Source organism: Leopardus geoffroyi, chromosome A2 (genome assembly GCF_018350155.1).
Source record: "Leopardus geoffroyi isolate Oge1 chromosome A2, O.geoffroyi_Oge1_pat1.0, whole genome shotgun sequence".
NCBI lineage: Eukaryota > Metazoa > Chordata > Mammalia > Carnivora > Felidae > Leopardus > Leopardus geoffroyi.
Window position 1 is genome coordinate 16,384,442 of NC_059331.1, and position 27,344 is coordinate 16,411,785.

General features: G+C 60.3%; 1 protein-coding gene across 7 annotated transcripts; it reads left to right on the forward strand.

The window, feature by feature from the left end:
• The first annotated feature begins 4,515 nt into the window (after window positions 1-4,515).
• PTH1R (parathyroid hormone 1 receptor) lies at window positions 4,516-27,344 on the forward strand. 7 transcript variants are annotated; one of them, XM_045492676.1, is made up of 15 exons: window positions 4,516-4,532; window positions 6,870-6,992; window positions 17,629-17,731; window positions 19,673-19,807; window positions 21,410-21,520; window positions 21,624-21,742; window positions 21,898-21,992; window positions 22,186-22,381; window positions 22,888-23,041; window positions 24,576-24,636; window positions 24,976-25,042; window positions 25,318-25,412; window positions 26,031-26,172; window positions 26,290-26,331; window positions 26,837-27,344. In XM_045492676.1, exons 2-15 carry the CDS (start codon window positions 6,918-6,920, stop codon window positions 27,212-27,214), a joined length of 1,773 nt encoding a protein of 590 aa, XP_045348632.1. In that variant the 5' UTR covers window positions 4,516-4,532; window positions 6,870-6,917; the 3' UTR covers window positions 27,215-27,344. The 7 variants fall into 7 exon arrangements, with proteins under 7 accessions (XP_045348632.1, XP_045348631.1, XP_045348635.1 ...); XM_045492675.1 differs by lacking the exon at window positions 4,516-4,532 and adding an exon at window positions 5,623-5,829; XM_045492677.1 differs by lacking the exons at window positions 4,516-4,532; window positions 6,870-6,992 and adding exons at window positions 15,985-16,106; window positions 16,629-16,749.

Here is a 27,344-nt window from a genome sequence, read left to right on the forward strand (position 1 = left end):
CCAAGGCCAGGTGTGGGGTCTCGGGTTTGCCTTGAAGGCCATAGGCTTTGAGGACATGCTCTCAGAAGCCTGGCATGATGGGACACAGCCTCCAAAGCCCCCTCGATTTTCTCAACTGCTCTGCAACACTCATGGGCAGGAACCATTACTCCAACGTACAGGTCAGGAAACTGAGGCTTGTCCGAGGCCACCCCCAGGCCTGCCTCACTCACGCCCCACCTGCTGCCCATGGCCCCCAGCAGGTCCGGGGGCGGTAGCCAGTCCTGGCGTCCAGGCGCTCTGAACCTCAGGGAGCCCCAAAGGGTTTATGGGGCTCCCGATGAATGGGCCTGTTGAGCTCAGAGGGGGCCGGGCCCGAGTAAACATGACTGGGTCTGAGCTGCCATTCTCCCTTGCCTCCTTCCCGAGGACCCAGGACCAAAATACAACTTCCTGTCCCCGGAGCTGAGGGCCAGACTCGCCCCTCAGAGCCCTGGACTGGGGCTCACTGGAGGAGCACAGCCAGGCCTGCACAGGCGGCCCCCAAGGGGAGAGAGGTCTTCAGGTTTTCAGATTCATAGATTCCAAGCCCTGAGCGCCTGCACACTTTGTGGAGCCCCTTCAAGCCTTGAACTGGCCTGTGAATGACAGATCAGGAAACCAAGGCAGGAAGGGGACCCACAGGTCAGGGCAGAACAGGCCCCAGCCTCCCACTCCCCTGGCCAGAGAGAGTGGGAACGGCAGGAAGAGCAGAGGGGCGTGTGGGGCTCAGAGGAGGGAGAGGCTCCGTGAGCGGAGAGTCAGGCAGCAGCAAGCTTGACAGAGGGCAGAGGAAAACTGACCTGCAAAGCTGAAATCTGGTCCCCATTGTGCACCCAGGGATCCCCCTTGGTGCTGTGCTCCTAGGAGCAGCCCAGCACCGGGGGGCAGGAGCCCCCAAAACACTAATTTGTCATCGTCTCACTCCAGGCCCCTGGCCATCCTGGTCTACCCCCTCAGCCTCATTTCCCCCACCCGGAGGCCAGGTATGGACAAGCTCTCTACCTCCCTCTCCAGCCTGTGAACTAGAAAGTGCTCTGGAAACTGTAAGTTGTGGTGTCCTCCCCAGGAGCCTGGAAGACCTGGGGAAGGGTCTCCCCTGAGGATGGGGGCCCCAGGAACGCGCCCCAGCTGCTGGGGTTGGTCTGGGGCCAGCCACCTCACGTGCCAGGCGCTGGGGGCTACTGCTGGAATGTGCTGAGAGGCAGCAGCCACGTGAATCATTACACCTCGTCAGGCTCAGCCTGGGACTTCCAGACACAAACCAGCTCAGGCTGGGCTCAGGCAGAAAGGCAGCCTCCAGCCAGGGTCTCCGGGTGCAGGAGCGAGGCTCCAGGGTCTTGCATGGCCTCTTCCACCCCATCTGTCCACGTCCTCGCTCTCGGTGTCGTGACCCAGCCCTGGTTCCGTCACAGCTCACTCCACAGAACCACAGAGGAAGGTCATCCTGTCCACAACCCTGCCTCTGGAACAGCATATGCAGACCCTGAGCCTGAGTGGCACTGGCTGGTTTCATGCCAAGAACCCACATTCCAGTGGGCAAGGAGTCAGATACGGAGCGGCTATGGGGCTGCAGGATTAGGACAAGGGCTGGGTGGAATGAGTGTCCCCACGTGTCACCTGCCTGAAGAACACTGAGCACCCAGTGCTGAGAGGCGAGGCCTTCTCAGGTCTGTTTTTCTGCCTGTGAGCTAGGTATAAACTACCTGTAGCCTCCATCTGATTCCTTCAGGTGCCAAAGACTTTAACGAAGTCACTCAGAGGGGCTCTGCTCATACCTCAAGGTGGCCTGAAATTTCTGAGACATGGAAAAGGCCGGGAGAGGCAGACAGGGACACCAGAACAGACGGAAGAAGAGTTAGCCAGAGAGAGGCTCGGAAGGGCAAGGAGAGGACCACCGTGTCACATCCACACCTGAAGGGCTGGGCTGGCCTGTGTCACACCCATGGAGGTGGGGGAGGGCCCAGTTCAGGGCACGGAACACAGGTACACTTGGACCTCCCTCTGCTCCCCCACCAGGCGTCTGGGACAAAGTCCTGGGCTGGTGCAGGGCTTGGTAAAAAATAATTAATTTTTCTTTTCAAGCGAAAGCTCTCACTTAAGCCTTTTCCTGTCCCCAGCAGCAACATCCTTGCTTAGGTCTGAAGCAGAGGCAGCTCAGACCTATCCATGGCCTCTCCATGGCCGACCTGAGTCTGCTCTGTGTTTCCAGGCCCTACCCGGAAGACCTTGTGGGCTCCAGGTGAGTGGGGTCCAAGGCAACCCTGGGACCCGAGCACAGCTGGGAGCGGCAAGGCTGTTGTGCCCCATTGCGTTAGCACATGTGTTTGCGTGCGTGTGTACATGTGTGTGCCTGTGTCGTGCTGTGGGGCAGACAAGGCGTGCCTGCGTGGAGATGTCTGTGGATCTGGCGTTACTGCAGGAGGGGGTCTCTGACAGGAGGCCCCCCCCCTCCTCCAGGCGCCCCAGGAGTGCTCCCCGCCTGGGGCAGAGCCTCCCAGCCCCTCTGCCCCCAGCTTCCCTCCCTTCGCCTTCCTGAGAGGTGAGAAAACCAGGCTTCCTGCTGCAAGGGGAGGGGGCTGCCCGAGCAGCTGCCGTGGGAGCCTCCAGTGACTCATCCGGGTGGGGGGTGTTTATGAGCAGGCAAAATGGCTGTAAAAGTGGCACCTCGGTTCACTTATGGCCTGGCCATCCCCACCCCCACCAGCCCCTTGCCTTGAAAAACTTCCAGAGGGGCCTGGAACCAGGGAGAGGTCTGAGGCGTGGTGGAGGCTCAGCCTGGGGTCAGGGTTCAGCTAGGGGTCAGAGGTCAGACTGGGATAAAGACTCCGTGTGGGGGATAAAGCTCAGTCCGGGATCAGGGTTGAGATAGGGATTCTCAAGCTGACTTTGGAGCTAGGATTGGGGGATGAAGTGTTGAGGGTCTGCAGGCCAGTTTTCCCACAGAGCTCCCAGAATGGGACAAGGGGTTTTCTGAGGGAGTGAGGCCAGGCTGAAGAGCTAAGAGCTGAGCCTCTGTCTTTCCTTCCTGAGTCTGGTGCCCACCGTGGCCCTAGGGTCTGTGTAGCTTGGCCAGAGCCCTACTCACATCAGCAAGGGCAGCAGCAGAATCCAGTTTAGGGTCACTGGGCCGGAGTCCAGTCTCTGCTCCAGTTCTGAGCTCCAGTAACCATCTTGGCTCTTCCCCATCAGAGGCAGGAATCCCTAAAGGCAGCTCCCTACCCCCCCCAACCAGACCTTTTCAAACCACTGAAACTGACCAGAAACTGACCCTGGGGCCCTGGGGCTTGCCTATCAAAAAGGGCAGGCTGGCTCTGTCAGGCAGGCGGGTGCTACCAGTTAATGTGTGACACCCAATCCCCATGGTGGTACTTTAACCAGAGGCCTAGAGGTGACTTAGGGGATCAGCCTCACCCACACTGGTGGAATATCCAGCAAGGGCTTCTGGGGTGAGGCACAGGAGTTATGGCTAGAGGAACGCCCTTAAGGGGGCCCACCGCCCGTCAGACCTCTCTCTGCAGCCCTACCCACAGCCCACCCCGGTCCTCCCGAGTACAAATATTGTTTGTTTTCCAATCTCAAGCTTTCTGGTGTCAGATCTAAGGCCTCCCTACATCAGCCCCTAATTCCTGCAATCCCTCCATGAATGTTCTTTTCCTATCACAGGGCAGGGGTGGTCAGCCATAGAACCATAAAACGTAATAGAATGGTTTAGGAACAGAGACTTAACAGTGAGACTATCAAAATATAACCCTGAAGAAGCACAAATGTTCCTTAGGTACCCACTCTGGGCACCTGGGCCTCTCTGTCCCTGTTCCTAAGTAACCCACACACCATAGGGGGCAGCTCCCAAATCACAGCCCCTCCCCCCACCGGCCCCCCAGTAATGGAGAAGATGGTGTCACAAGGAGGGAGGGACGTTCTCTACACCAGGCATAGCATGATCCTAGCACAGTAAACTACAAAGGCCGAGGGCTGGGGAGTGAGCATGAGAAGGCCAGGAGTCTAGGGGACAGTACTTGTTGGGGAAAGTCACCTCTGGAGGAAACTGCCTCCAACAGCATAGTCCTTAATCACCAGGACAAGAAATTTGAGGGTAGTGGGATACAGAGGAGGATGTGGCCACAGACTCCTATGAAGACAGCTGTGCACACAGTATGGGAGATGGGTGGGTTTGGGCCTGAAGAAGGGTGGGCTGACAGAAAGGCTGGTTGCAGCTGGATTCCAGTAGTCTGAGGGTTTAGGCTGGCAGATCCATTCACATGGGGGGAGGGGCCATCCCTGAAATGTTGGGGCGGGGGAGAGGGCTGGTTTGGGGGCTCTGAGGAGCTCAATTTCCACAGGCTGAGTCTGGGAAGCTTACAGACCCCATGGGTCTGGCCACCCACCCTCTGCAGCACGAAAACAGTAAAGTTAAAAGTGCCCTTTGAATCAGCTGGTCAAATCCTCGGTTTACAGATGAGGCAACTGAGGCCCAGACAGCAGGAAGTCGTCCTGCGCAGGATATACAACAGGTGAGTGGGTAAGCAGGGACTGCCACTCCACTCAGGTATTTCCCAGGGCAGCTTCCCCCAAGCCATCCCTAAAGCCATTCGCTCCAGGCGTCCCAGGCCCTCCCCAGCACCTCGGCTTCCCTGCCAGATGCTGAAAGGTGGCAGGCTTGGGGTCCGAGATGCCTTCCTCTCGGCGCTACAGCGTCCCCTCCCGGGCATGAGCTCGTAACCCCGCCCCCACAGACTCATCCCGCTCTTCCCCCAAGTTGGGGGTCCCCAGTGGACCAGAGCCCGCCTGGAGTGTTTGGAGATGTGAAGGGGTGGAGAGGGACGCGGGGCTCCGGAGTGGGGGTCCCGGCCGAGCCCCGGGTCTCGCGGCCTGGAGCCTCCCGGGGTGGAGTCAGGGGCGGAGCTGGAGGGGTGGAGGCCGGGCCGGCGTCTGGAAGGGTCGAGACTCTGAGAGACCCGGACCCGGGGAGAGACCGGGGAGAGTGGGAGAGGGACGTGAGCCCCGAGACGCGGGCAGGGGCGGGGGCGGGTCTAGAGCACAGCGGACCTACCCACTAGGGAGTTCCCGAGGCCGGGGGTCCAGGCGAGGGCGGGGCGGGGCGGGAGGGCCGTGGCGGCCGAGCCAGGCTCGGGGCTGGCGGCCCGGCAGCCTCCCCAGGGACCCCGGTGCAGCCCGAGCGGGAGTCCCGCGGGCGAACAGACAGCGCCGCGGCCGGGGGCGCGCGGGGTACCTCCCGTGAAGAGGTCCTGCTTCGCGGCTGAGGGTCCCTATTCACGGGCCCGGGCAGGCCGATCAGAAAAAATAACGTCTGTGCCTCCCGGAGAAGAGAATGAAGCGGCGGCAGCGTCGCGGGCTACGTTCCCGGGCCCCGATGTCAGGGCTCCCTTGGCCCCGTCCCCTCCACACTCACATCCCGCCGCTGGCGACCCGGGGCGCGGCCTCTAGAGAGACGTCCCGGGGCAGGGGCAGCGGGCTCGGCTCGGCAGCTCCGCACACCCGTGGCGGAGGCGGCGCGGGGGGGCGGGGGGGCGGGGGCGGGAGAGGCCCAGGGAGGGCGCGGGGGAGGGAAGAGGCGCCCGGCCGCGGGGGGGAGGGGGAGCGGCAGACGCCGAGGCGAGGGACGCGCGCGGCGGGCGGCGGCTCCGAGCGGCGGCCGGGCGGGGGGCGCTGGAGGCCAGGCCGGCCAGAGGGGATCCCGAGAGCCCCATGAGGTGCCCCCGGGGCCGCGGACGGGGCGCTGTCCTGGGGAGGCTGTCGGGGGGTCCCCGACATCCATGGCTAGGCGCGGGCCGCGGCGGCGCGCTCGGAGTAAGTCGGGGTCGGGGGCCGGCGCCTCGGGGAGGGGGGCCGGCGTTGGGTAGGGGTGACGCCGGGCCTGGCCGGGGCGGGCGGGCTGGTCCGTCTCGGTGTCAGTCGGCGGCGCCTCCTCGGAGCCCGGTGGAGCCGGCGGCCCCGCGCCGCTCGGCTCGGTGGCTTTTTTGGAAACTTGCAAATGTTTTCGTAGAGAGAGGGAAGGGGGAGGGGAGGGAGGGAGCGAGGGAGTGACCGAAACGGAGCTCGGGGATGCTGGAAGAACGGAGGCCAAGGCTGGGGGAGCTAGAGACGGACTGACAGGCCGACAGGCAGAGCGTCCCGGCCGCAGGCGTGCTTCAGCCGCGCGGGCGCAGGCGGGGCTCCGGCCCAGGATGGGGAGAGGGTGCGGGAGGCGGCGGCGGACAGGATGGGGATCCGAGGGGGCTGAGGGGCAGGGAGCCGGCGGCCCGATCGCCGAAGGGCTCAAAATGTGGTTGCAAAGTTGGGATCGCGTCCCTAAGCTGCACGCCCCGGAGCGGCTCGAAACGCGCCCCCCGCCCCGCCCCACCTCCCCTCCTTGCGCTGCCCGCGGAGCTAAAAATAACAGCCCGGTTCGCCCCCCGCAGACCGCGACCCCAACCCCTCCCCCGACCCCTCCCCCACTGGGCGTGGGGCGAAGCCACAGCTCCTAGTTCCCCAAAAGAAAAAAAAAAAAAAAAAGAAAGAAAGAAAAGGCGGCGCGGGGTGGGGTGGGGGGGACGGGGGGCGGGCCGGGGGCGGGGGGCCCGGCCATATGGATGTGATTTCTCCGCTCCGAGGCAGACGGGCAGCTCCGCAGCGCTCGGCGCCCGCCCGCCGCCCGCCCGGCCCCCGGCTGCCTCCCTTCCTCCCTCCCTCTCTTTCTCCTTTGCGCTCGCTTGCTAGCCCTCGGCGCATGGGCCCCGCGCCGGGCCCCGGGGCCTCGGGCCGCCGGGCCTCCGGGGTCCCCTAGGCCCGGGCGCGGGCGGGGCAGCCCGGCCTGACGCAGCTCTGTACCCCACCACCACCACCACCAGGGCCGGCGGCGGCGGCTGCCCCGAGGGACGGGGCCCTAGGCGGTGGCGATGGGGGCCGCCCGGATCGCGCCCGGCCTGGCGCTCCTGCTCTGCTGCCCGGTGCTCAGCTCCGCATACGCACTGGTAAGTCTCTCACCCGCACTCCAGGACAGGCTGCGGGCTTGCTCTGCGGTCCCTGGGGTGGGTCCGACCGGGGCGCAGAGTCTTAGGTTCCCTGAGTAATCTGAACTCTAGGTGAGCGTCCTCTCTGACCCGAGATCCTGGGTGCCTGCTGTCTCTGGGGTGTCTGGACATGGTGCCAGATGCCTAAGGTCTCCTAATTTCTGAAGGCTGGGTTTGGGGTCCCAAGTCTGGAAATCTATGGTTGGGGTTCCCCTATCTTCTGCTTCTGCGAGCACCACTCCCGTGGCTGTGTCTCCCTCAGAGATGACAATGTGATCTAGCTGTAGACCGGGCTTTGGCCCTAAGGTAGGGTCCCACAGACTTTGTTCCAGGGCCTCTGTTTTCTGCAAATGTTGTTTGCAATCCAGCACACGGGGCTGTGAGTCTGAGGTCAGAACCAACCAGGCAGGGGGTAGGATTTAGGGGTCCTCTCCAGCTCTCACAATCACATGCGTGCACACACCGCGTACGCTCTTGCCCAGGGAGGCGGTGTGTGTGGCATGGAGGAAGGATGGAGGTCCCCTGAAGGAGACCGACCTCACAGAACACTTCTCCAGGAGAAACGTGCTGGAGGGGGACTCTGGTGAGTGAGGGACAGAGCAGAGGCCAAGAGGGGACCAGAGGGAGAAGAAGAAACAGGCTGGGAGATGGGCAAGAGAGACAGATGGGGTGGGGATGAGGGCTCCCCAGAGCAGAAGCAGCAGACAGACCAACAATAGCACAGAAAAGCAGGCACTGGTGGAGGCCAAGAGCCGGAGACAAGGAGGGAAGCATCATCGTCCGGGGCCAGAGTCTGGGTGCCAGGTCCCGGGGAGTCGGTCAGATCCCTCAGCAGCCCTGTCCCGGGAGACTAGCTCATTGCTGAGGAGACTGTCCGCCTGTGTGTCCCACTTCAAGGCCCCTGCTGCCTCCCTGGTACCTCCCGGGTGGGGGCATCTGCCTTCTAGAGAGACAAGCAGGCAGGCAGGCAGCTGCCTCCCCCCTGACCAGCTCCCTACCCAGGCAGAACCTTCATCGGGAAAGCAAGAGCTCTGAGATTCCTCCAGCTGCCTAATGCCCATGTGACCTTGGCCATCCTCCACACCTCAGTTTCCCCATCTGTAAAAAAACAGCAAGAACTATTTGGCTAAGAATCCCCTGATCTGAGGCTCTCTTCTCCTCTGGGGGCCTCAGCACGTTCCATTCCCCGGTGTCCGTGCCCTCTTAACTCTGGCTCCCCAAAGCCAGAGACCTCACCCCACAGGAGGACTTGCAGATGGGGGAAATCGAGGCTCAGAGACTTGTGCGGAGGCAAATGCAAGGACCCAGAGCTGTTTCCCCACACCCCCCTTGGGCCAGGCTCACGGTCCCCAGGGCCCCTTCCAGGCTGTGTGCAGAGCCAGCCCGCGGCCTGTGTGCACATATATGGGGTAGACAGGAGGGTGGGTGTGAGTGTCCTGAGAGCATGTCTGTGTGTCAGAGCAGGGCTGAGCCAGACTCGGGGCGTGCTGTTCTCCGGGTCCCCGTGAGTGTGTGTCTGAGACGCGTGTCAACTCACATGTGTCTGAAGCTGGGTCTGCACATCACTTGCAGGGACGTGGTTGTGCATATATGTGCATGTGCTTTTGTGAGCACATGTGCACCCAGGTCTATTGTTTCTTATTTCTATTTAATAGATGCTTTTGTAGCACTCTCTTCTTGCCAGACACTGTTCTAAGCACTTTACAATATTAACTACTTTAATCTTTCCAACAACCCTCTAAAAAAGGTTCTGTTATTGTTCCCATTTTTAAAGTAATCTGAATCACGCAATCAATATGACCATTTTTTATTGCATGCCAACCTGGTGCCAAGCCCTGTGTCTCTGTGGGGAGGGGGTAATGGGTCCCCAGGGCCCCTCACTGCTTTCTGGGGAAGTTGAGGCACATGCAGAGAACTGGCCTGGCTTAGCCCCGGTGCAGTTCTGAGGGTAGGGCAGGAGGAGGGATGCCCTGGCTGGGTCTGCCCTGAGACCTTGTCGGGACAGCAGTGGCGGGATACTCAGACTGTGTATACCCTGGACCTTCCCGAAGACCTTCTAGGTTTTAGGTCTAGAGGATGTGGCCCAAGCGTCACCCAATACCCTGTAGGCCCCCTGGGCTCAGCTGGAGCCAGCGAGAGACTGACAGCCTGCCAGTTTCTTCTTCTGAACCCCGGGGTGACCGTTCTCACCCAGATCTGTGCTGTGACCCACTAAGCCCGCCAAACTCCGCGAATAGTTCCTGTCACCAAACCTGCATGCTGCCTGCCTAGCCAGTCCCAGAAGTGGGCTCCCAGGGACCTCAGGTTTGGGGGGGCCAGAAAGCGCCCCACTGTGAGGACATCGGCTATGGCCAGACTCAGCTGGTCCATCTTGTGCCTTACGGGGAATAGTAGCCGTGAGCTGGGGGTCAGGTGGAGTGGATTTTGGAGGAAGGGACGGACCCACAGATTGTGAGTAGGGGGCAAAAGCATCCTTGGGGATGCCTCATCCTGAGGACATGTGAACGAGAAACTGCAGGTCGGTATGGGGGGCAGGCCTTGAGTGCAGAGATGTGATGCGACCTCAGGGTCAGACCCAGGAGGGGCTGTGGTGGGTGGGAGTACAGGTGAGCCCTCCTAGCCTGCTCCAGAGCCAGTGTGGCCATGGACCCTCTTTTAAAGACAGGAAGGAACCACCACGTGTTGAACAATGGCTGTCCTCAGATTCAGAGCTAGAAACTGTCACAAATGTTTTCTCATTCCATCCTTTCACCAGCCCATTTTATGGGAAAGGGCCCTGAGGTTCAGGCAGTGAATCTGTGGCAGAGGTGGGTCTTGAACCCACATCTTCAGACTCTTGCACCAAGCTTCTTCCTCCAAAGCAAGATCCCCACGTCCCACTGTGGGTTATTTAATTTTCCTTCCTTCCTTCCTTCCTTCCTTCTTTTCCTTCTTTTTTTCCCTCTTTCCCTTTTCTTTCTTTCTTTCTTTCTTTCTTTCTTTCTTTCTTTCTTTCTTTCTTTTTTTCTCCCTTCCTCCCTCCCTCCCTTCCTTCTCCCTCTTTCCTTCCTTCCTTCCTTCCTTCCATAAAATCCTTGTTATTTTACTTTTTAAAAATTTTTTTATTGAACAACTGATACTTGAATATGTTCTTTCTTATAAAAGAGTCACATAGTACAGAGTAAACAGAATTCACCCTTGATGGCTCCCAAGCCCCAGGGCCCCCTCTAGAGAAGATCATTTTTAACAGTCTGGGTCCGTGGGTGTCCTCCCAGACCTTTTCCTGTATATTTCCAAAAGGTACTTTTTTGTGTACACATAAAGCAGACAGTTTTGTTCTGTCGTTTTCTGCTTGTTGTCAAATGAATGGTGTCTGTTTGTAGGTAAAGCTCTGCTATGTGCATTTTTTTTTTTTTTTTTGCATAAAAGTATGTCTTAGAGATCTTCTTGCCAGGAAACATAAATCTATTTTTTTTAATGTTTTTATTTATTTTTGACACAGAGAGAGACAGAGCATGAGCAGGGAAGGGGCAGAGAGAGGGGGGGACAGAGAATCTGAAGCAGGCTCCAGGCTCTGAGCTGTCAGCACAGAGCCCGACGCGGGGCTCGAACTCACAGACCGTGAGATCATGACCTGAGCTGAAGTCGGCCACTTAACCGACTGAGCCACCCAGGCGCCCCCATAAATCTATTTTTTAATGGTGCATAGTATTCCAAAATCTGGGATGCATTAAGGAGTCCCAAAAAATGTATATTTAGATCTTTTCTGCATAGGGGTGTGTGTGTGTGTGTGTGTGTGTGTAAGATTCCAGATGGGGGGCAGAGGAGCTCCTTGAAACGCCCTCCCGTGGCCCCGTGTGATCATTTCTCCGCAGGGTATTTCTAGATTTTGTCATTGCTGGGTCTGAGAACATTCACGTTTTTTTATCTTAATAGACATGGCCAAACTGGCTTCTAGAAAGCTTGTGCAAGTTTATACTCACAATACCAGGAGGGATCAGGAGGGTCTCTCCCCAACACCCTCTGTCTCACGGGGGAAGCATGAGGATTTTCACCTTTGCCATTCTGATAGGTGAAAAATGGTGCATCTTGTCATTTTAATTTGCCAATTACCCATAAGCTTTAGGACTTTATGTTGGTCTATTGTCCCTCTTCTAAGAGCTTGCACAGAGCCATTACTCACTCCTCTTTCCATAGCTCATTTGTCTTTTTTGTATTGATTTGTTCAAGCTTTTTATATCACCTGCCCTTAAACACCTCCCCCCCCCCCAACACACACACCCCAGCTCTGGGAACGGCCTGTGGACAGAGCAGGAGGAGGGGAGCCGAGCCCTCCCGGGAACTTGGGTTTTCTTCGGAATGTTTTAATGAGGCGTCAAGTGGCCTCCCCCAGATTCCTGTTGTGGGCCTTCTGGGGACACTCCCTGGTCCAGCCACCGCATCAGGAAAGCAGCTCTTTCAGAGAGAGAGTTCCTAGGAAAAAGAAAGGGTGGGGTGGGGTTTTTGCAGACCCCTGAAATTGTCTGCAAAATATGGTGTGACTGAGAGAGGGTGCAAAGCCTCCCTCAGATTCGCAAAGGCACCAGAAACCTCCAAACCCTAAAGACCCCCAACTCTGGGACCGGCCTGTGCGGAGGTGAGAGCTGGTGGATCCTATTCTGCTGACCAGGCGTACGGTTAAGTTAGGCTGTGCTATCCTTCTGGGCCTTGGTCCTCCGGGCCAGGTAGAGGCCGCCTGTGAAGATCCACCGGGTCCAGCAGCCAACTCCGCCATCCCGGGTTCCATCCCACCTCCTGCCCTGAAGGCGTCCACGCTGGCCAGGATGAGAGGCGTCACAGTGCCTCCCCCCCCCCCCCGGCCCCTCCCAGCCCTGAACACAGGCAGCCTGTTCAGGAAGGCCTGGAGAGGGGGAGGAAAAGTCAGCACTTGTCAGCGGTGGCGGGGCAGGAGTGTCCCCGGCAGGGAGCCCGTCCCAGCCTGCTCGGGCCAGCCGGACAGACAGAGGGCAGCAAGGGGCGGGGAGCAGTCCCTAGCCAGCTGGCACGGGAGACATCGAGGGGTGCCAGCACAGGTCCCAGTAGTGGAACCTGGAGTAGAGGTGCAAGAAGGCCAGGAGGTCACGAGGGGGTCTCCTGTGAGCCAAGGTTTTCCCCTCCTGGCTTTTGTGGAGGTACAGCTCTCCTCGCTCCGAACACCAGGGCGCAACTGTCCTCTGTCCCATTAGAGCCGAGCACAAGATGCCATCACCAACGCCATCGCCGTGTGGTCGCCTCTGTCTGCCCCCACCCCTGAATTACCTTTCTGCCTCGGAGCCTCTGCTGGGAGGCTCTTGCCTGCTGCAGCAAGAGGTGGAATCCAGAAGGACTCTGGAAAGCCGGAATTGAGGCTTGCACTAGAGGATCCATGGGGCCTGGTGCTTCCTCAAGCAGACTGGCCCTCTTCTTTTTAACTGTGACTCTCGGCCTCAGTGTCCCCATGTGTCAGATGGGGATGTGGTGGAAGATAAAGGAGATGTAGCTAAAGCTCCACGGGCAACGGGGTGGGTGCCAATAGGCAGAGGGGCTAGACAGATGCCAGGCAGGTCTGCTTTCTCTAGAGGTGATGAGGAAGCCGACAGCCGCCTTCCCCCACGGGACCAGGGCGAACCCTGGCAGAGGGATGGGTGAGATGACCCAAGAGGACATCTCGAGTCTGACACCACTCAGTGGAAGAAGCCCCTTTCCCAAAGGCAGGGGTGTCGGCAGCTGAAGAAGCAGCCCTTGTATTTCCTTCTTAGTTTTGCCTGGAGGAGAGTGTAGGCATGTCTGGGATCACAGACAGCAAATGTGTGGAATTTGGCAGTTAGGAGAGGAGCTGAGAGGAGTGGCCCTCATTTGGTCAGTGGCGTGGAACTGGCTCTCTCCACCACCGCTGTCACCGTCACACCTCCATCACCACCCCTGGCCTCCCCGTCCTCACCTCCACCCCCACTGCCACCACACGAGGACGCTCATCCCCAACTGGGAGACTGTCCTCAGTGGGACTTCTCTGGGAGCTCAGGTAGAAGGAACTGCTCCCCCCACCCCCCCCCCCGTCCCCGCCCCAGGGGAGGGGCAATGAGCAGATGGCCTTTTCTCTTCGTCTGGGCTTCTGAACTCAGGAAATGAGAAACACATCCGGGCCTCTTGACCACACACTAGTCTCTCCCTGGGACAGCAGCTTCTATGTTTGTAAATAACATACTGGCTTCCAGCCTCCACCTGCACCCTGCCTGGAGCCCCACAGACACCAGCTCATTGCTCCCAGGCTGCCCTCTCCCTATTCCTCCAGCTCAGGGCTGAAGTCAGGGCATCACCCCACCCCTTGCGTGTTCACAAACTGCACACCGTGCACACATGTGCACAGAGGAAGGCTCTGTGTTGGGGGGTCCACCATGGGGAGTGTGCTACAGCAAGGGGCACTGAAGCCAAGCCGTATATCGGTTAGGTCAGGAGAAGTCAGCCCTGACTCCAGACCATAAGAGGGATGTGGGAGGGGGGATTTGGGGCACCTGGTGCTGGGGCTGGGTGGCCCCCTCATTGGTGGGTGACCCCTGGCTATGATCCATCCCTGGGTCCCTCAGTCCTCACCCCTGACACCCAAGATCTGTCAGTACTCTAGATCTAAACTGAGTCCCCACTCAGTTTATTTAAACTGAACCAGCGTGAGTCCCCCGCACCAGGAGCTGGGCCAGAAAGGCCTGAACTCTGCTGGGAAAGGGGAAGAAGGACTGGTTAGGTCCGGGGAGGGAGGAGCAGACAGAGTCAACAGGCCAGGAGGGGAAACCGAGCTGCCTTCGCTTTCCCCATCACACTCGGGAGATAAGGCCTCCTCAGTCAGGGCAGAGGCAGATGAAGGACCCTGTTACCCGCCAAGCCCAAGCCTGGGGGGCCTTGCAGTGACTTGCAATCGTACTGGGAATCCAGCTTGGATCGCCCCAAAAACTCACCAGGCACACTTCACCCAGCAGGCCCTCCTGGACTCCCTCCTCCCCCGCCTTCTGGAGTCCCGCCTCCCATCCACCCCTCACTGTGGGTCCCTGGACTTAGTCATCTACCCCGTCTCCCTCTGCCATTCTAGGTCCCCAGCCTGGAGCCACCTGCAGTGCCCAGCAGCAGGGGAGCCCATAGCAAGTGGGAGAGCCACGACTTGGCGGTGGTGGCGCCGCTAACGGGAGCGGTTATAGCGACCAGCTCGGCCCCGACCCAACCCCTGTCCAGGCTGTCCATGCAGTACCTCACTGAATGCTCGCGACAGCCCTATCATCCCCCTGTTCGCACAGGTCTGAGGCACAAGGGTTAAGCAACTTCCCTAGACACAGAGCCCATCAGTGGTGGAGGTGGGATTCAAGGTCCAGTGGTGGCCAGCAGAATGTCCCTGGATGAGGAGAGGGCACAGCTGGAGGGAAGGACGAATGGGGGCACTGCGGGCAGGGGAGCTGTACTCAAGGGCAGTGGGAATGAACTTGGCATGGAACTGTCCTCTTTTCCTTGGGAAAGTGCTTCCTTGATTCTGGCTTGGGTTCTTGCTGCAGTGGCAGTCCTGAGTGGCAATGGGTCCTACAACTTCAGGGAGGTCAGAGGTGGGGCCACCATCCCTGTGGATAAATGGAGAAGTTTGGGGGCCATGAGGTGCCTCCCTTCTCCTGAGCGTCCCCAGCCCCACCGTGGAAGCCAGACTCCAGAAAAGAGGGGCGCCTCCCCTTGGCCATGGAGAGGATAAAGCAGCAGCAGTAAGTGGAGGCTGAGCGGACGCCTTGGGCCTGTGAGGGAGCGTGTGGTTAGTTCCCGGTCATCACCCAGCCAGCACGCTTTGCCAAATGGGCAGTTTTCAACCCATGACTGCTCACATCAGTGGGCTAGTCTGTCTATTAGGAGGGCTGGTGTGCCAGCCTTTGGGGACTGGTAGGAGCTTCAGTCACTCAGGAGCTTTCCATCAGCTGGCGAAAAGATGGGGCATTATCTGTTTGTCTTGAGAGAGATGGAGATGGGCAGAAGAAGGGGTGGGGAGGGGGGTACGGTGAGGGGGTAAGGATAAGACAATGGTAGAGGTGGTACCAACAGTGGTTATGGGGCTGGTGGCAATAATGGTGATGGCAGTGGTGGTGCTACTGTTGCCTTTGGTGGGGATAGTGACAGCGGTGATGGTAATGATGCTCTACTGGTCGAGATGGTGCTCATGGTGGTCATGGCGGTCACACTGCTGGTAATAATTAGTGCTCGTGGTGGTAATGGTGCTGGTGCAGGTGGCGGTGGTGATGGGGGTGGTGATGGTTTGTGTAGGCGTTGTCGGTCAAGGTGATGATGGTTGGTGGTGGTGATGGTGGTGGCGTTTATTGATGGGGGTGCCAGTTGTAATGATGGAAATGGTAGTGAAGGGGTGCTCTCATGGGTTGGGGTGAGCAGCTCAGCTATGCAGGGATCAGACCCCTCAGGAGCCTGGACCCCCAATGCCAGAGGCACAAAGAGAACTTCTGGTTAACCTTGGAGCCCCGTGAACTAGGGCAGGCCCAGTTGTCCTCCCTCAAGCCCCATCCTGCTCCGCTGCAGCTCAGGGAGGAGCGTGTAGAGCCGGGAGGAAACAGGAGGTGTGGGGGCCACTAGGGAGCACATGACAATCTGCCCCAGCCCTTCCTGGGGTGCCCTGGGCACTGGATCCAGCTGAGATCTCAGGGTCCAACTCAGACTGCAGAGACGGAGCACGGGCATCTGATAGACAACCCCCCCCACCCCACCCCACCGTAAGGAACCGCCGCATGACACACTTGCAGGGGCGCACACGCGGACCTTTGCCCGGGAACACATGTACACATGCATGTTCCCAGACACCCGAGGCTCACGTCCCAGATGCATGCGGGACAGTCCCCACGTGAGAACGCAAAGAGACAAGGGCGCACACGAGCTCGCGAGCCGGCCCGCAGTGGGTGCGCGGCCGCTGGACGCCGCGCCGCCCCTCACGCGAACGCGCACAGACGCGCACGCGCTCCGCTAAGTAAAACCAGCGGAACCCAAGTCCGGCCGAGCCAATTGGAGACTCCTTGGCCCTGGAAGCCGTTGCTGCTGCCACCGAGAGACGCGGTCAATTAACTTCTCCCAGCAGCCGGGCTCCCTGACCCGCCCCGCCCGGCCAGCCCGCCCTTTCCCCAGCCCGCCTCCTTCCTCCCCTGCCTCCCCCTGGCTCTCCGCCCTGCAAAGCTCCCCTCTGACAAGGGACCGGCCCGCCATGCGTTTGCTGAGGGGCAGCAGCTCTGCCTGTTGAGAGGCTGAGGGAGCCAGGCTCTGCCCTGTGGAGTGTGAGGGGACACAGCCCTGCTCTTGGGGCTGAGGGGGTCTAAGGGGACAGACATGACCCTGTCCTGGTGTCTGAGGGGACCTGGCTCCAACTTGGGGGGGGAGAGGGGGATGCGAGGGGAATGTATTAACCTCTGTGGGTCCCACTCGTGGAAGTGGCTAGACTTGGTCACACTAAGCCGTCCCCAGGGCAACATGCTGCCTTTACTCTGACCCGCTTCCAACCCTGTCGGGGGGGACACAACTTCAGGGTGCGACCACACCCCGATGCCCGTGATGATCTTGTTCTCCTCCTCAAAATGATTCCAGGGAACCCCAGTGGGTGGCAGCGAGTGCCCAGGGTGCACAGGTTGGAAGGAAAAGAAGGAAGTATATTCCAGAGGAAACAGTGGGAACTGATACTCTCTTGTTGGCACCGTCAAAATACAGGGTCAGTCGGGCACCTGGGTGGCTCAGTCGGTTTAGCATCTGACTCTTGAGATTTCAGCTCAGATCATGCTCTCACGGTGCGTGAGTTCAAGCCCCGTGTCGGGCTCTGCGCTGATAGAGCAGAGGTGCTTGGGATTGGCTCTTTGTCTCCCGCTCTCTCTCCCAAAATAAGTACACTTAAAAAAAGAAAAAAACACAGGGTCGGCTTGGGTGGAAGGAGCCTCCAGATACGCAGTGGGATGTGGGTGACTCCCACCCACAGCCCGCAGGGGAGTGTCCGCCCAACCAGACCACTGGCCAGCAATTCCTCAGTCCTCTAGCTTCTGGGACCACAAGGGTGGGAGCGGCTGAGGCACTCACCATTCACTGCAGAGAGCAGTGACTGGGGAGAGGGCCAGGATGGAAATTGGTGACTCCGGAGGTCCCCCAGGGCACTAGGGCTTGAAAGAATCCAGGGCTGGTTTATTTCCCCAGAGTTCATCACTCCTTATCCACCCCCTCTCCCTACCAGGTCCCCAACAGACAGGATCCTGTGAGGATCCATCCTGGGACATTCCATCCCTTTCCCATGTACCCTTAGGGAACAGACTGCACAGAGAGTATCAGTGGCTGCAGCCTACAGGGTCACTAGCGGACAGGCAGGGGACATTCCCCTCCCTCTTTTATCCTTCTGGTGGGACAGGCCCTACCCTTTGGAGCTGCAGATTCCCATCTGTAAAATGGGAGCTTTGTAAGGCAGAGCTCCCAAATTCTAGACTCAGGGCCTTTGGAAAGGGTTGGGGGGGGGGGGTGCGGGAATCCCTCAGGGAGGTTGGGATGGTTGTAGGACCTGCCTCTGAGCTGGTAAGTCCTGCCTGCAGTCTGACGTTCAACTTGGTAGGTGGATGCAGATGACGTCATGACCAAAGAGGAGCAGATCTTCCTGCTGCACCGTGCCCAGGCCCAATGCCAGAAGCGGCTCAAAGAAGTCCTGCAGAGGCCAGGTGGGGGCGGAGCCGGAGGGAGGCGGGGCCAAAGAAGGAGGGTCTGGAAGCGAGGTCCGAGGGAGGGAGGGTCCAAATGAAGATGAGAGCCTAGGATGCGGAACCAAGTGGCACCAGGGAAGGGGGGGGGGGGGGCTGGAAGGGGAGGTCAGGCCAAAGTGGGGTGGGTCAGGTGTCATCAAAGTCAGCAGACTGAAATGCACTAAGCCTTCCCTCCCGTGGCAGGGTTAGGGCGGTATGAAGGCAGCCACAGTCCAAATCATCCCCACAGGCTTAGATCTGGCAAGGCACACCAGGATCAGGGGCACTGACTAGGGTGCCAAATCCCACTGGGGTGTGCTGGGACAGCTTCCTGGAGGAGGAGGTATCCAAGGAAGGTCCAGAAGGATAAGTAGATCTTTGAAGAGGGCCACCTGGTCAGAAGACGAGGCTGAGGTGTCCAGGGTCAGGAGAATTGGGGTGCATGGGGCTGGACGGGGAGGATGACAGAGGGATAGGGATGGGTACCTGGGACTCTTGAGTCATAGTTACTGTCCGGGAGAGGGTGTTTGATCTGAGGTAGGGAGGGCTGCTGCCCACCAGTGCGGCCTCTCCAGGGACCTGTGCTAAGGTGAAGGGGGGGCACTCCCCTTCCTTCCTGCCTCCTGCCCTATCTTGCCCTGAGTCCATTTCCTGGAAGCGAAGATGGGAGCTCATTAGCACCCACCCGGGCCTCTGCCGCCTGTCTGATCAGTCTCATGGACCTGGAAGAAGCCCAGACCCACCCTCCCCCCCCCCCCCCCCCCCCCCGACTGGCTGTCAAGAACAGTTTCCTGTCTGGAGCTGGCTCTCAGACTGCCGGGGACCCAAACACACAGTGACACACTTTATAGCACGTGGACTTTGCTCACAGTCACAGGGATTCACATGGTCTCTTTGGTCACAGCCCTGTCCACACTGGCCCCACTGGTGACTCCTTGGTTCCCTGCCCCGGTGACTTCAGGGTTTGGGGGTCAGGTGGGCCCCCTCTCTTTGGGTCCCAGCGCTCTTCCTAGTTGTGGAAGCCTGGAGGCACCTTGCCCCGCCCCAGCCCGCCCCATCCTGATGGAGCCCCTCTCTTCCTGCTCTACCCCATCTTGCTACCCCCTCCCTGCTGATGCCCCAAGGATCAGGCACAGCCATTCCATCCCAGTTGGGGCGTCTGCCCTCAGCTTCCCATTGCTGCCACAGACCCTGACACGGGAGGGCCGGGGGTCCTGCTCAGGCTGTCACTGAAGGGACACAAGTCAGAGAATGAGGGAGACTTTTCAGCGAGGGAGAGAGATCTTGAACATCTCTCTACTGGAGAGAAAGGCCAGCCCAACTCAGTCTCCGGAGTCCCTCTGTGGACCCTGTGAACCCTTAACTCAAGTATCTCAGGGCAGGGGACGGACGGGTAGGTAGACTTACCTGAACACCCTTGACAGCTGCACACTCTTGCTGTTGTCCACACTGCCAGCTTCCTGAGCTGCACAATGCTCTGGCCAGGCTGCGTTTTCACAGTTTAACCTCTCTGTGGACATCACCCCTACCGTCCGCTTTTGTCCTGCGCCCCCTGGTGGGGCCTCGTCCTCCTGCACAGGCTCTGGCTCTGACTCCTGGGTCGGAGGACACCGCCTCTGCCCGTGCGTTGCCCACGTTTACTGCTCGGCCGGCTAGTTGATCCCACGCCCGCGTGGTGTTCGTTCCCATTTGAACCTCCTGTTGACAGTCTCTATACCCTCTGCTTACTTTGCACCTGGCAAGTACTTTACAGTTTGTAAAGCGCTTCCTCACCTGTTACCTCAGCTCTTTCAATGGCCTGGGCTGTCAGCAGGACAGGGATGAACCCACAATGCACAAAGGGGGAGTCTGAGGCAGGAGTGTGCCCTGGGTCTCCTGCCGTAGGACAATTGATAGCCATGACTGCCCTGATTTCTCCAGCTGACATAATGGAATCAGACAAAGGATGGGCATCTGCATCCACATCAGGGAAGCCTAAGAAAGACAAGCCATCTGGGAAGCTCTACCCTGAGTCCGAGGAGGACAAGGAGGCGCCCACTGGCAGCAGGCGCCGAGGTATGTCTGTGCTTCCATGCATCCATGGGAGACCACCTAGGACCCACCCACCCCGCCGCTCGATCCCCGGCAAGTGAGCTCATGCTCTTCAGCTCTTGTGGAAAAGAAGAGGCTGTGGCCCCCTCCCTTAGGAAAGCAGGGGAGGGGCTGGGAGGAGACAGAGCCCAGGAGGTATGGTGTGGAGGGGGCCGGCAGCTGGATGGGCCCGGACACCCAGGAGATTTGGGCAGAGAACTTGCCCCACGTTACCCCAGCGGTGGCCCCAGGGCTATGGCCCCTCCCATGGAGAGAGATGACAGAGAACCGGGGAGACGGGCAGGGACAGATACAAAGACAGGGAGAGACAGACAGGGGACCGGGAGGCACAAACTGGGACTGGGACTCTGTCAGAGGAGGGTCCGTCAGAAACAGTATCCTGGGCCATAGACACAGAGCAGGAGAGGATGGTAGCCACGGAGGAGTGGGGCCAGAGAGAGTGAGACAAGGAGGGGAGAAGAAAAGAGAGGGAGGAAGATGCAGGGCAGTGTTGTCCCTCAGGAAGGTAAGGAGAGACAAACGCAGAGCCCAGGCTGCAGCCACAGGGCCGGTTTGAACCGGCTGGGTGGGCAGCAGATTCCAGATGGGCCACATCTGGGAGGCTGTGGTCACCCTGTGGCTCCCCAGGGACCAGAGGGAATTGTGGGCCTAGCCAGGCGGGGCTGGGAATATGGTGCCCAGGACAGAGAGCCTTTCACCAGGCTGGGGTGGGTCCAGCCATCAAGGCAGCCTTCCAGGATGGCTGGAGAGTCCTGTGGCTGGAGCCCTGCAGAGGGAAAGAAGGGAGCTGGGGGGTGGAAAGTAGAAGATTGAGAGGCCGGGGACCCTCCAAGGTCACTTAGTAGCTCTGCTGTGAGGCTGGAGGCCTAAAGTAGGGTAGAATCCCACAGATAGCACTTAGATTTGGGGGGATGATACCTTCCCTACGAATGGTCATTGGAGTCTTGTAGCAGGTGCTCAGGGTGGGTCTGGGATGGGGTGGAAGCACAGGCTGATACGGTCAGTCCCAGCTACCCGGTGAAGAAGCTGGAATACAAAGAGGGTGGACATCTGCATGAGGTCAGCTGGCACTGGAAGCTAGTCCTCCTGCCTCCTGTCCATGGTCCCTGGGCAACGATCACACGGAAAGCATTCTCAGCTGAGGGAATTAGTCTGGGAACTTCCCCTTCTCCAGGGACACCTGGAGGTGGGACCAAGAGTAGAGGAAAAAGAGAAAGGCCTGGCCAGGGGCTGAGTCCCTGAGGAGGGCAGGGCCCTAGGCTGTATGACTTCAGCAGATCACTTGTCTCTCTTGGCCTCCACCAGTCAATCTAGAAAATAGGGCCATGCCAGTACCTGCATACAGGGGCTGTGGGTGAATTCTATGAGGCCAGGTGGGTGCAGGGCACAGTAGGTAGTAAGGCTCAATACATTCTCTCCAGAACGCTCCAGGCCTGAGTTCTCCAGTCCTGGGGCACACCTGTCCCTGAGGGAGCCAGCGACCACAGGTGTGTTCATTCTTCTGGGTCACTAACCATGGACTTGACTGGTGTCCCCCACCTTGTCTGTCTGTCTCTGTGGGCACAGGGCGCCCCTGCCTGCCCGAGTGGGACCACATCCTTTGCTGGCCGCTGGGGGCACCAGGTGAGGTGGTGGCCGTGCCCTGTCCCGACTACATTTATGACTTCAATCACAAAGGTAAGGCAGGCTGGAGTAGGGTGGGGACCACAGGGGTGCCAGGACTTGGAGCTCAGGGCTCCAGACCTCTCTGCCTGCCCTGACCCTCCCCATGGACCCGCAGGCCATGCGTACCGTCGCTGTGACCGCAATGGCAGCTGGGAACTGGTGCCTGGGCACAACCGGACATGGGCCAACTACAGCGAGTGTGTCAAGTTCCTGACCAATGAGACTCGTGAACGGGTGCGAGCTTTCCCCCTCCCCAACCTGACCTGGATAAGGTCACCCTTCCCCATTGGTGACCCCTGAGCTAGGCCTGACTCCTCCGGCAACCTTCCCTGGCCTTTTACCCTTCACCTGAGTCCCAGGGCTCTAACGGTGTGTCCCCACCGGCACAGGAGGTGTTTGACCGCCTGGGCATGATCTACACCGTGGGCTACTCTGTCTCCCTGGCCTCCCTCACCGTGGCTGTGCTCATCTTGGCATACTTCAGGTGGGCGGGGCGAGGGGCGGGGCCGCGCTCGGTGGGCGTGGGCGTGGGTGGGGCCGAGGTCCGGTGCCTCCCTTCCCCTTACCCGGGCGGGGCGTCCCTGCCGGCCGCGCACAGCCTGGCTTCCCGGCCACCCCCCCGCCCCGCCGCGCGCGCCCCCGTGCCCTCACCCACGGTGTTGTCGCGCGCCCCGCAGGAGGCTGCACTGCACGCGCAACTACATCCACATGCACCTATTCCTGTCCTTCATGCTTCGCGCCGTGAGCATCTTCGTCAAGGACGCGGTGCTCTACTCGGGGGCCACGCTCGATGAGGCCGAGCGCCTCACCGAGGAAGAGCTGCGCGCCATCGCCCAGGCGCCCCCGCCGCCCGCCGCCGCCGCCGCCGGCTACGTGAGTGCCCCTCCCTCTCACCGGCGGCCCGCGCCCCCCTCCCCACCTCCCCACCTCTGGCTTCGCGGGAGACCCACCCTGCCGTCCCTCGCCCGGCACCTCCACCTGCCGCTAGGCCCTCCCCTCTGCCCGTCTCCTCCTGCCATGCCACTGGAGTGAGCCACGCACAGCCACCCGGCACCCTCGATCCCGCTTCCAGCCCCTGCTGCCGTGGGCTTTGTGACTGTCTCCCACCCGGCACTTTCCTCAACACTCCTGCCTCAGCCCAGCACGCCCACCCACCCCATCTCTTCACATTGCCCCCTGCCACTGTCCTGAGTGCCCTCCTGCCCCTGGCGACGGCTTTCCCCCTCTCCCTGCACCCCCAGCTCTGCCCTTGACCAGAGCCTGGCCCTTCCTGCCCTCGTGACCAGCACCACTCGTCCTATGTTATGAGCAGCCCTCAGCCCATCTCCAACTTCTGCACATGCAGGCCTGCCTTCTGGCTAACACCACTGCTCTCCTAGGCGGGCTGCAGGGTAGCTGTGACCTTCTTCCTTTACTTCCTGGCCACCAACTACTACTGGATTCTGGTGGAGGGGCTGTACCTGCATAGCCTCATCTTCATGGCCTTCTTCTCAGAGAAGAAGTATCTGTGGGGCTTCACGGTCTTCGGCTGGGGTAGGCAGGCGTGGGGGACAGCGGGGGCTGGGGCAAGGGTGGGGCCATGGGCAGCAGGGTCAAAGGGTCAGGTGCCCACACAGCATACGCCATCCCATCCACCCTTCTGTGAGTCTGACCCCATCCCAGATTCAGGCAACAAGCCTTGGCCAGGGGTCAGGGTTCACCTGGGATTGGCTCAGCCCGGGGTTGCGGTTCACTTGGCCTTGAGGCTCAGCCCAAGAGAAGGAGGGGGTCCTCTCAAGTTAAGATTCAGGTCAGGATCAGAGTGGGATCTCGGGTCAGAGATCACACTAGGGCCAAGGTTGGGATCTGGGATGCCCCCTCCACCCTGAGCCCTGTTTCCCTACCGATCCCCCTCACTGCCTGCAGGATCCATGACCCAGAGCCCCAGGGCGGGCTCTCGGCATCATCTGAGCTTCAGCAGCCCCTCTGCAGAGTGGGTTGCTGGGGCTCTGCACGGCTCCCCCACGGGCTCTGGGATTGAGTTACCGATAATTGTCCATTATTGTTGGCAGCTCCCGAGCTTGGCTGGGCTCCGGGGCAACTGGCCAGACTGGGGCGACTGGCCAGACTGCAAAGGGGTAGGCCCGGTGGCTGAAGCCCTCCTCCCTGCACTCAGCACCCAGAAGCTCTCAGGTCAACAGCCACAGCCCCTTGCCACACCCTGACCTTGTCCTCACCCACAGCAAGCCCCAGAGCTGGGGGAGATCTGGGCCTGGTTCCAGGAACTGACATGGGCTCTGGGGCTAGAGGGTGTCAGGGTGGGCAGGAAACACACAGATTGGGAGCACACAGAGCTTCATGACACAAGAATGTCACAGCTCTTTTTCCCACCATAAACCCAGGTCGCACCCTGCCCCTCCCAAGAGTTCACCTGGCCTAGAATGAAGTGTGAGGGTCTGGAGGGTGGGAACCTGGGCTCCCTTCTAGAGGCAGAGCTCACTGAGAGGTACCATGTGCATTCTGAGCTGACTCGGGCCTGGGAACACCAAGGTTCCCCTGTGGACTTTACTCAGCCTGGAAAGACGGTTGTCACTCCATCCAGTCTCATCCGTGGGGGCTAGGGCCTTTCACGCTGGGTGTTGGGGAGGGGGGCGTGCTGGGACAGAAGAATGCTGGCACTGGGCCCCCTCCCCACAAGAGCGCCCCGTGCGGATCACTGCCCTTGAGAGGAGAGCAGGGGGGAATGGGCTGGGCACGGGGAAGTCAGCGATGCCTTATTTTACCCTGTGCCTGGCAGGTCTGCATGTGTGGGTAGGAGACGCAGAGCCAAGATGAGGGCAGAGGGCTGAACTGGGCGCTGGGCACTAGAGCCTTCAGAGGAGGCTGTTGGGGAAGCAGAGTGGCACATGCCAGCCTGTGGCTCTGTCGCCAAGCAGCCCGTGGCTCCAGGGTGAGGGGGGTCAGGGACGGTGACTGGGTAAGCTAGGGGTCCTCAAGGATGAGAGGGGTCTGGCGAGGAGGGCTGAGCGGGGAGACATTGTGGGCAGCACCTACGGTTCCTCACACGCTGCCCGCTCTGCACCCACAGGTCTGCCCGCCATCTTCGTGGCCGTGTGGGTCAGTGTGAGAGCCAGCCTGGCCAACACCGGGTAGGTCCAGGTGGAGAAGGGGGCCAGCGGGGGCGGGGGGGTTCCGACACAGGCCAGAAATACCCCTGGAGCCCTCTTCCTCTGTGCGGTATGTGAGGGGGCTTCCTGTACCCTGGCCCTGAGTGGGCCCCGCTTCAGTTTTGTATCCAGCGTTGAGTCAGGTGCTCCCTCAGGGTCACAAGAGGCTGCTGCAAAAGAAGCGTGTGAGGGTGGCCTTAGGCCTGGCCACCCCCAACAGTCGGCTGTCCTCTGTCAGAGCAGACCAGCTCTGGGGCCATCTGTGGGCAGGCTCAGGGTGGGAACAGGGAGGGTGGGAGCTGATGCCTCGGCCTCCCCCAGGTGCTGGGACTTGAGCTCCGGGAACAAGAAGTGGATCATCCAGGTGCCCATCCTGGCCTCCATCGTGGTGAGCAGGGGTGGCAACAGGCCCGGGTGGGGGTATGTGCCACAGGCCCCAGTGCCCAGCCCGTGACGGGGACTCGAGGCTTCCCCGGACCCCAGGACTGGAGCCACAGGCCTGAGAAGCAGCTGCCCCCCACCCCAGTCCGCTGGGGAAACCAAGGGCCCACCTGGGGACGCAGTGGCAGAGCAGAGTCCGGGCAGGGCCGCGTGCCCCGGGACCCTTGCCCCCACCCCCGGCTGGGGTGCAGCTCGAGATGCAGCCCTCCCTCCCTCCCACAGCTCAACTTCATCCTCTTTATCAACATCGTCCGGGTGCTGGCCACCAAGCTGCGGGAGACCAATGCCGGCCGGTGCGACACGCGGCAGCAGTACCGGTGAGCTGTGCCCGGCAGACCCCGGCTCCTCAGAGCTCAGCGGTCATCAGACCCCGGCACCATGTGAAAAAGCAAAGACAGAGGCCCCAGGAGTGAGCCTGTGTCAGGGGGAGAACCCAGCTCCTGACTCCCTGGCTGGCCCCAGGGATCTCACCCCAGAGCCAACCTGGGCCAATCGGTGCTAGGCCCTGCCCTAGAGCTGGGGTCTGCAAGGGTGAGACAAACCCAGACCTCTCCTTAAAGAGCTGATCGTTCAAGTCTGAGGGGCCTGAGGGCCGTGGGTGGCTTCAAGAGGGCAGTGGCTCAGCTAAGACCTGAGGAACGGGCCGTGGGATGAAGAAGAAGGAAGGCGGGGGGGGGGGGGGGCAGGGGGGATGGGATGAGTGTGTGCCAGTAGGGGGACCGGCAGGTGCAAGCACCAAAGGGCCCTATTAACACTCTGCCAAGACAGCGAAGGGTGGTTGTCCCAGGTTAACTGGATTGTCCTCCGCCCTGGCCTGAGCCTCAGGTCCCGTAGTGGCTCCCGAAGCCTGGAGCCTAGGGCTGGCGGGTGGGGACGGCACCATGTCTACTGAGGGGAAGGGGCTTGTTCCTGACCTGCGCGCCCTGCCGGCCCAGGAAGCTGCTCAAATCCACGCTGGTGCTCATGCCGCTCTTTGGCGTCCACTACATCGTCTTCATGGCCACGCCGTACACCGAGGTCTCAGGGACGCTCTGGCAAGTCCAGATGCACTACGAGATGCTCTTCAACTCCTTCCAGGTGCGCAGGCCCTGCCCAAGGCCCGGCCGAAGGTGGGGAGGGCAGCGGAGGGGGGTCCACTCCCACCCTCCCTGGACGCGGCCTCCGGGCCCTGACCCCACGTGCCTCTCTCCACAGGGATTTTTTGTCGCCATCATATACTGTTTCTGCAACGGCGAGGTAAGCGGTGGGCAACGTTGGTACGAGGCAGGGAGGACGCGAAAGCGCCAGGGGCCCCCCAAGTCCTGTCCTTCCGTTCTTCTGTTCGGCTCCTCCTATATTCCTCCAAGAACATCCCTGAGGACATTTGTGAAAGCAGAGTCTTTCCAGATGATTCAGGCTTGGGACGTCCTAGGATTTGTGGGCTCTTCGATCTCTGGCATAGCCAGTGTCTTCCCAAGCCCACAGTTGAATCTCCGTAATCCAGACTGAACAACTCAGCCACCCTTGGGGCCATTTGAGCCTTGTAGACTCTGGGCGTGTCAGCTGCCTGAAGCCAGGCACCATGTTCTGAGGATGACGGGATTTTACTTGGCCTTGGAATTTTCCAGTGATATCCCGTGCCTTCAGTTCTATTCAGTGCTGAGTGTTGTAGAGGCAGGGAGGAGGGCACGGCTGGGCCTGGTGGGGGGGCACATGTGGCAGAGGGGTTACCTGACGGCCTGCCCTCCTCCCGCCACCCCAGGTACAGGCTGAGATCAAGAAATCCTGGAGCCGCTGGACACTGGCACTGGACTTCAAGCGGAAGGCACGCAGCGGAAGCAGCAGCTACAGCTACGGCCCGATGGTGTCTCACACGAGTGTGACCAACGTAGGCCCCCGCACGGGACTCGGCCTGCCCCTCAGCCCCCGCCTGCTGCCCGCCGCCACCACCAACGGCCACCCCCCGCTCCCCGGCCACACCAAACCGGGGGCCCCGGCCCTCCAGACCACACCACCTGCCGTGGCTGCTCCCAAGGACGATGGGTTCCTCAATGGCTCCTGTTCGGGGATGGACGAGGAGGCCTCTGCGCCGGAGCGGCCGCCTGCCCTGCTGCAGGAGGAGTGGGAGACAGTCATGTGACGGGGGACCTGAGGGTGGGACCCATGGACATGAGGGCCGACAGACGGACCAAGAGACGGGTGGTTGGACGGTTGCCCACTCAGGGCTGGGGCTGGGAAGACAAAACAGGAAAAAAAAAAAAAAGGGAAAA